The sequence below is a fragment of the Belonocnema kinseyi genome, chromosome 8, assembly GCF_010883055.1.
Source record: "Belonocnema kinseyi isolate 2016_QV_RU_SX_M_011 chromosome 8, B_treatae_v1, whole genome shotgun sequence".
NCBI lineage: Eukaryota > Metazoa > Arthropoda > Insecta > Hymenoptera > Cynipidae > Belonocnema > Belonocnema kinseyi.
Window position 1 is genome coordinate 103,342,397 of NC_046664.1, and position 9,514 is coordinate 103,351,910.

Sequence of the window (9,514 nt, forward strand, 5' to 3'; positions counted from 1 at the left end):
AAAGTGCTCCGAAGCGTCCAAAAACGCAACAATGGGTCGGAAAGGTTATGGCCTCCGTATTTTGGGATGCACATGACATAATATTCGTGGACTATCTTGAAAGAGGTAAGACCATAACCGGAGCATACTATTCATCATTATTGGACCGATTGAAAATCGAAATTGCCGAAAAACGACCGCATTTGAAGAAGAAAAAGCCGCTTTATCATCACGACTATGCGCCTGTTCATTCATGCTTAGTTGCATAAGCAAAATTGCATGAAATCGGCTTCGAATTGGTTTCTCAGCCACCGTATTCACCAGACCGGGCCCCCAGCGACTATTACTTGTTCCCTAACCTGAAGAGATGGCTCACCGGTAAGCGTTTTTACTCAAATGAGGAGCTCATAGCTGAAACTGAGGCGTATTTTGGAGACCTTCCGATCGAGTACTTTTCGGACGGTATGAAAAAGTTAGAAAATCGTTGGACTCGCTGTATCGACCTAAAAGGAGAGTATGTTGAAAAATAAAACCGACTTTGGCCAAAAAAACTTCTCCGTGTTTCATTTTTCAGGGACTTATCAGACTGCCTAGTAAACCTTCAAAAAGCGCAGTCTTCAATATATCTAATTCTTTTATAATATTTCCTTGCTCAGTTTTTTAATTTCAAATAACACTTTATAGAGAATAATTTAAAATATGTAAAAAACAATTGAATTTTACTTATATCAAAAACATATACAGGGAAGTGGGCCAGAAACGGCCAGTTTAGAATTCAAAAGATTACTTTTGAATATAAAATATAACATAACAAGAAATTATGTTAATGTAATACTTTTATATATTCTAAACATTGAAAACGTTAAAAGTCATAATTAAACCATCTAAAAAAGTAGCCAATGTCGAGAAAAAATGGCAAGATTTTTGGCCGTCTTAACCAAATGTGTAGTTAAAATGGCCAACTAAATTCAATAATTATAAAATTTCTTATTTTTTTCTGATACGCTTTGTTATTAAAGTTTTTAAATGATTACTTACAGTATTTTATGTATGGCGATAGCTTTTTTGTATTAGAAATATGAAATAATAACAACATTTTATAAAGTAAAAGCTTCACCTCATTCTTTGTAGCAAATTAATTTTTAATTAACATATTTATTATTTGACATTTGTTAAATTCTGATATAACAGCTTAATATGCGAACAATAATTTACCATAAACAACAATTAAAATAGTATAAGGAAATCTACATAATATTATGCCTAAAGTCCAATCAAAAATGTTATTACAGTGCAGTCTAAATCTATTATCGTGTTCAACTATTTGACCTTAAATATTTGATGCTTGAAATTACCTGCCCAATATATGAATTCAATTACTTAACATATCTGTTCCAAAAAACTACATTAATCGTGCTTTCCTAATATATTATTAAAGATTGGCCATATTATCATCGCATTGGCCGCTTTAAACCCACATCTCCTACCTTAATACTTCTTGTAATAATTTTGTCCACTAATAAAAATACACATTTTTAAAAATTCTGAATAGAAAATATAATTCTTATCCACAATACAACGAAATAATTAATTGCACTTTTATTAAATTATAATTTCCCAACCCCAATTTTTTACCTTTGCGTGCAATCCGAGTACAAAATAACTTCCTGACCGTGCTAATGAGTAAAATGCTGACGGGCTGTAAAATTAGAAGCTAAAGGTCGTGCCACGAATAATGACTTGCTGATAAGACTATCAGACATTCCACGGCTCATGCATTGAAACCTCGACAAGTACCGCAGTCTTGCCTGAATTCTAGAATCGACTACAGCGGAAAAATTGTAACTTGAAGGCTCCTCGAAATTTAAATGTAGCTCTTCCTTGACAGGAAGTAGTTGCAATACAAATTAAAAAAAAAAGAAAGCGTGATTTGTATAAAATTAACGAAGGATGTTCTTAAACGATTCTAGGATGATGGGGTTGACCTGTTGGGAGAAAATCGCCCTAGTTGTCATAGCCGCAGTAGGATTGCGGATTGTGATAAGAATAAGTGTTGTGGCATGGAAAAAATTAATTGCACCAGGTCTTGGATTGGGAATTGATGTGGCTTCCCAAGGAAGATGGGCTGTGGTAACTGGAGCAACTGATGGGCTCGGAAAAGCTTATGCAAAGGCTTTCGCTGATAAGGGACTTGATGTCGTACTTGTTTCAAGATCAATCGAAAGGTTAGAAGAAGCTGCTTCTGAAATCAAACAAACTTACGGGGTTGAAACTCGAATCATCGAAGCTGACTTGACTGAAGGCCAGGCAGTTTATAACAAAATTGGAAAGGTCATTGAGGAACTTGAGGTATTTAAAAAAATTTTATGATTTTATACATTTTGAAATATTTGAAGTGTTTTCAAATGCGTTTACAATGCAAAATTGCATGCACTTCTTCAATATTGCAAGCCGCATGAAATTTATTTAATATGATTCCTTTTCAGAATTCCTTTTTAAATTGTCAGTATTAAACTACTTGATAAATTCAAATTTTTTGTTTATTTTTGTGCGGCTTCTCCACAGTTTTTTTTAAATCTAAAGACATTTTTTGTATATTTTTGTCTTCTTCAGGTAGCAATTTTATGTCAAACTTGTCTGGAACCAAATTTTCTATCTCAATATATAGCATGAATATTTTTCCAGTATTAGAAAAGTAATGTCACTCAACTTGAAGATTGATATAAACGAATTTGTATGAAACATTTAAATGAAGTTGCACTTCTAATGTAGAGTATTTTATAAAATTAAAAATTTTAAAAATGTCTTTTGTTTTGAAACTTTACAATGTTTATATGTAAAAATGTTTTGTGGTTGAGAAACGTACAAACTTTCCAATATTTAAAGTTTAAAGAGCAACGAAAATTCTAACATATTTCTGAAGAATCTTTAACTTTCTACATAACCAGCTGCGTTTGAAAACTTTCTGTATATAATTAATCTATCACAAAAACATTCGAAAAATAAAGTAAACCCATTTTTATGTCTAACATACAGAACAATGCTCTATTATATAATTTATTATGGTTTTGTAATTCATAATATTTGCAATTCACAATTAACATGAGTTTTCACATATTTTCACTTTCTGATTGACACAATACTTAATTAACTTTGCCTTATAACAAAATTGATCAAATAGAACTATTGTATAAATTTGATAAATTTCATTTATAATTAAAATGTGCATCTTCTTGAAATATAAGTTATTCCAATACATTAAATCTTCCCTCATACATGTAGCAGTGTACATCTAAATTGGGTTCAAATTGTTAAGAAAGCATTAAACTTATATACGTATATTCTTTGTGATGTAAAAAAAGTTTCTGAATAATGTGCTGACATTTTTTGTCCAAATAAATTTCAAATGGAATCAGATGACACATATCTTAAAGATTTTCTAAAAAAAGTTCTTCAGAAAGTGGAGTATTTTCATTTTTCACATTAAAACTCCGATAATAAAAAATGATCTACTTTTTGTTAATAGCCTTATATTTAATCATATAATTTAGTATTAATTTTTTTCTTAATTATTCTAATACAATTTCTCCTCCGCTTTTGAAATTCATTAGAGAATTTCAAAAAAAGTTAAAAGTGGTCAAAATGGCGGCTGTTTTCTGAAAATATTTAAAGTCAATTTAACCAAAAATCCCACCGTTTTTTTTATTCACTTTTTTCTAAATTTTTTCCCAATGTAATGAGTATATTTTATTTTAGTTGGTCCTGTATGACACTTGAGCCTTTCGGGGAAGAGAATTTTTCTCGATTTTTTACGATTTATTATTTTTTTTTTAACAATACAATTTTACGGTGTGATTAAAGACCAAAATGGAGGTAATTTAAGAGTTTTAACAACATGCTGATAGCCGGGTTGATTTTGAAAGAGGACAATAAATTCTTTCAAAATCAGAAAGAAAATGATAAATATCTATATTAAATAACAAAATATCACAATTTTCATGCGTTCTTAACAATTTAATTGAGTTATTGTATTGGATTATTGTAATCTTTATTTTAAGAAAATGTACAACTCTTCTGATTCCCTTTGAAAAACAACATATTTGAGTGGTAAATGATTCTGTGACTTGAAAGAGATCTTTTTAATTTTTTCTGAAAACGCAGGAAAAACAGGTATTGTTCCGGTGTCTGGTCAATTTTCTAACTTTTTTTTTAAATACTGAATTCAAAGAAATACGATTTAAAAATAATAATGGTGCAAAATATAAAAAAATGCAACAGAATCTTTTTCTCGCTTTTTGTATAACTCTTCGAAAACAACAATTTTTTTAAAATTTTTACCACACTGTTTGCATATTATTAAAAGAAAAAAGATGCTTTATTATTAGGGAAAAATTGCCATTTTGTTGATTTTTATTTTTGGATAATTTTTTCCGCATTTCGAAATAGTAAAAAATGCCTCTATTAGAAACAAAATGAAGAGGCTTTGGCTTCAATAAAGAAATTAAAGTTCCACTTGAATATTTAAAAAACGGTACTCTTTTATTAATATATGCGTATATTTAAATTTAGAAATTTTTTGAAAATAAATCATTAAGGCTGGGATAATATTCACGAGATTCTCATATAAAAATACGATGACCCCTAATAATTACCCCCTCCACAAACTGGGTGGTAACAGTTTCAACTGAAGGATTTTCACTTCTGTGTGTGTTTGGTTCGGTAGGAATGAAGTATTTTTAATTCCGCATCTGAAACGAGTAGAAAGTGTTATATCACTTCTAGAAAGTGATCAGACGGGATAGTCGAAACTTTCATTATACCACCGTTTCTCTAATGGATATCATCTCAGAATAATTCTTTCATTATTTTCTAATAATTTGCTTGATTCGATTACTTCAGGTCGGAGTTTTAGTCAATAATGCTGGTAGAAGTTATGATCATCCGGAACTATTTACTCATGTTCCGGAAGAGACCTTGGCGAAGATTTTGCAACTAAATGTCGCAGGAGTAACGGGAGTCGCGAGGGCCGTTCTTCCAGGAATGATGGAAAGAAGAAAAGGAATTGTTATCAATATTAGTTCAACTGCAGCTGCTATTCCTAGTCCTTATCTAGCTGTTTACGCAGCCAGCAAAGCTTATGTTGACAAATTAAGTGCTGATCTTGCGGCTGAAGCTGCCCCCAGGGGAGTTACCGTTCAATGTGTTCTACCTGGTCCAGTGGCTACTAAAATGTCAAAAATAAAGTAAGAAATTCTATTTTTATATTGTATCTTTAATATTTTGAGTTTTATAAGTAATTAATGCTTTTATTTGTACTTGATTATGTTTATGCTATATATAAATATTTCAGTGTGACCACTACAACCTAAGACAATAACCCGCAAAGGACCCCGAACGTTCCTTACGGAAATTGGGTTTTCGTAAACTTGGCCCAATTTGATATATGTGTTGTTTCCATGAGGGGCCGTTCATAAACCATGTTAACAATTTCGGGCTATTATTAAACTCCCGTCCTTCTCGTTGAATTTGAAAAAAAGATTTTTTACGAAAAGGGATAAATTTTCGACGCAAACAGATGAGTTTTTAACAACAACCAAATTTATGTTTAACCAATAAAGTTGCATTAGCAACCAAATAGTTGAGCTTTTAAGCAAAAAATGTTTTTGTTCAATAGTTGAAATTTTAATCAAATAGTTAAATCATTAAGATAAAAGGCCGAATTTCTAACAAACAGTTGAATTTTCGACCAAAAAAGATAATTTTATAAAAATAATTAAATTAACGTCCTTCAAAGATCCATTTTCTACTAAATGGTTTAATTTTTAAACAAAGATGATTACAATTTAACCAAAAACAGTTACATTTTCAAGCCAAAGAGAAGAATGTTTTAGAGGACAGTTGAATTGTCAACAAAAGATTATATTTTCGACGAAGAAAGATAACTGTTCTTACCATAAAAAATAAATTTTCTATCGAATGACGAAGTTTTAACCAGTTGAATTAAACGAATTTTGAAAAAATAGTTTAATCGACAATCGAATATATGGGGCAGAATACGTCAAGTGTTCTTACCTCAAATTAATTTTCTTTTGGATCGGGTTTGGAAAGCTCTTTTCATGTACTTTAAAACTTTAGAAAAATTGTTTTTCTATTTCTAAAAATAGCTTTTTTATATTCTTTATACTTCCGCAGCACTCGGGCACGAATACTGTCAGGTCTAATGTGCCTTCAAACTATATTTAACTTTCTGGAGATTATTATCTGTGCAGAAATATATAAATTACATTATATATTACATCTCACACCTTTTATTTAATTCAGAATAAGCGTAAAAATAACATGAAAAGAGCATTCCAAAACCCCATAAGAAAAGTCCAATCAGATCATCCTTAAAGAAGTAATACTAACGTGAATGTGAAGAAACGCGTGAAAAAATGAAAAATCTAGGCCCTTGAATATTTACGACCTTTGCATAAATTAACCTATGGTTTAATGTATTAATGTAAGTCCACTAGTACTATATTATAGCCAAGTCTCAACTGTATAAAAAAAATTCACTTTAGGTGGGAACACTTTTTATCCTTTATATGCTATGTATCTACTTTTTATTCTGCCACATATAATATTCAATTGTGTGTCAAGATTAAAAAATTTTTTTTTTTCATTTCATTACATTATTTTTTATTGTTACATAAAAATATTAAGACAAATTTTTTCTGCGTGCAACTTTTCGTGAAAAATAAAACTAACTGTAGAAATTAACTGAAATTCTTTCTTCGGCTGATTATAATAATTTCTTTGAAAAAGAGGAAATCTGATCCTATCTCAAGTTGTAATTATTTAATATATAGCCGAACTTGCCTTTTATTATTCTAAAAAAATTTTTAACTATCAATCGTAGTATTTTTGCATTTTTATAACTACAGTGAATCCTTTTAATATCCCTCCCTTTTATAGTCCTTCCGAAAATTGACGTTGCGCTGCAGGTAGGTGTAATAGGAGCTCGCCGGCGGGGTCTGCGATCGTCACTCAGGTGAGCACTCAAGCGTGAACAAACAAAAGCGGAGTAGGCTATAATGATTTAGTTCCCACCCACCGACAGCCCCAAAACCGGCGCTATAGAAGAATTTCACTGCACCTCCAAAATACAAATACCTTAAAAATTATTAAAAGAAGAATTATTTATTAAAGTCTGAGATAATGTTAAATTTTTATTTATTAATTTAAAAATTAAACTAAATTGCGTAGTTGAAAATAACCATTAAAATTATAAACATTTTTTTCTAGGAGAGCTACGTGGATGGCTCCAACACCAGAGAAATTTGTTGAAGCGCAATTAAAAACAATTGGCATCGAATCTCGAACAACAGGATACCCTCCACATTCTCTTATTGTAGGATTTGTACATGCATTGCAATGTATTTGCGAAAAAGGAGCTATATGGTTAGTAGCAAGGACAATGCTTAATATTCGGGGTAGAGCCCTCAGAAAAAAAATGAAGGATCAAGAAGATATAAAAGACGTTCCTGAAAGAGCAACGTCATCCGCACGACTTTAAAACTCGCCATAGTAATTTTTGTTGAATATATTTTGTTAGAATGATAAAATAATATATTACATAATCGTTTAAGACTGCGATCATTCTATTTTTTCCACAAATCGTTGTTTCTTACACTTTGCGACCTTACGAATGAGAATGACAAATTCGAAAAAAGTTTGCTTGTAAAAAGCATTATGTTCTCTAGGAACAGTAATTTTATACAAAATAATGTACTTATTTATATGAAAAAAGTCACTACCTCATGATGTTTTCGGCTCTAGATGATTGTTATGCTCAGATAAGTGCCTACTCAGGTTGCGCAGTGAAAAAGAAAAAACATTAATTTAAAACAGAGCAAATCATTCCTTTTCCAGCGATTAATAAAATTTATAAAATTAAGTTTTTATAGACATTTTTCGATCATATGCAATTTTTATTAAGTAGTCTTTGAATTCTTTAGTCTAAATTTTTTTGTTTATAAAAATGTGTAAATGACGTTGTATATTTTAATTAGATTCCTAGACCAATAGACTTTGTAACTTCGACACCTTTTCCTATTTTTAAATTTATTTCTACGATTTCCGTTTTCGAAAGGACATTGTTCTTCTAAATAGCTTTGGAAGATTTACGCACGTACCTACTTGACCCGAGCAAATGAAGATATGCATTTATTCATTTTTCACAGCATGCTTAATTAATGTGTCGCTTCAAAGTCAGGATGTGATTCAATGCTTTTTCGTGTTAGCGAAATCGAAGACCTGAAAAGTGAGACGTTTAAAATTCCTGCACGAAATCGTGAGAAACTTGTCACATTGTCCCATACAACCTATATTTATTAAAATGGCATCATTTTTTATTGGTTCAATGAAAATTGATCTTAAATTACCGTAACGCTGTATGGCAATCTGTACATATTTAAAAAATAAATAAAATATAAAATTTGTACTTGTACTTGTAATAAATTTTATATCGCATTTGAAATAAAAAATGAAAAATCATTAATTACGAGAAAAATCCATATTTATTGAAACTAGACATGCGTAGGTGTTTTTCTACCTTCTGTACGTAGAAGATTATTATAAATTATTTTGTCCACAAAAAATGCATAGGAATAACATTCACAGGTCGCATGGTCGCAAACATCAATTATATTCATGCTAAAAAGAAGTGATTTTGCGGGAATGCAATTACGAGCTTAAGAGTGCATTATAAAAAATGAATCAAGAGATAAATTATTAGTAGCTTGTACTTGGTTTTTCATAACCACAGTAAATTGTATTTTTTCAGACTATTAATCTCCAACAAAAGTTCAAAATGACCAATTATTTCATTCTATTTAGGGCGAAAACTTTCAGTTTAAAATTTATTATAATTATAAATTCAATAAATTTTCAATTTAACTTTTAATTTTTATTTAAAATCACAAATACTTTTTTAAACTATATTCAAACGGTAAGTTTTTGAAGGATTTGAAATTGCATTTGTAATCGACGCGTCTTGTCGTACCGAGATATTGACCGCCCGAGTAAAAATGCTTCGACTTGAGTTCGACTTGGTTATGTCTTGAGCTCGTTTCCAGCACATTGATTCCTGGCTGCGTCTCAAAACTGAGTCGAAACATATGGCTTCGTCACACTTTTATGGCCAAGATAGGTAAAACGGTTATACAATTCTCAAGACGAGCTTTGTTTTGACTAAGACGACGTTTACTTGTCTCAAGTAAACCTCCCACAATAGGAACCTTTTTCGGCTCATAAGTGAGATTAAAATTGATTCATGAAAAATTTGTAATTATTAAATTAGTTTTTTTTAATTTAAGAAATCCGAATCTGTGTGTCTGAAACCTTAAAATAACCCTTAAAAATTTTCTTAAAAGAAATAAAAATTGCAACTTTCTAGAAGGACCTTCTAAGTCATTGGAAATACGTAAAAACAAACAAAATTCTCGGTATCATTGTCAAACAAGTACAATACAAACGGAAATCCGTAAATAAG

At 30.5% G+C, this 9,514-nt stretch overlaps 1 protein-coding gene across 4 annotated transcripts in view; it reads left to right on the plus strand.

The window, feature by feature from the left end:
* Positions 1 to 8,464, plus strand: part of LOC117177848 (very-long-chain 3-oxoacyl-CoA reductase) — a 14,788-nt gene extending 6,324 nt beyond the window's left edge. For 2 of the 4 annotated variants that reach the window (XM_033368840.1, XM_033368842.1), the window contains exons 2-4: positions 1,950 to 2,328; positions 4,879 to 5,222; positions 7,267 to 8,464. In XM_033368840.1, coding sequence (XP_033224731.1) covers positions 1,951 to 2,328; positions 4,879 to 5,222; positions 7,267 to 7,537 — 993 coding nt within the window. In that variant the 5' untranslated portion in view covers position 1,950 and the 3' untranslated portion in view covers positions 7,538 to 8,464. Of the gene's footprint in view, positions 1 to 1,693; positions 2,329 to 4,878; positions 5,223 to 7,266 lie in introns of those variants that run through there. The other 2 variants (XM_033368843.1, XM_033368839.1) reach the window with 2 other exon arrangements.
* The last annotated feature ends 1,050 nt before the right edge of the window (positions 8,465 to 9,514 follow it).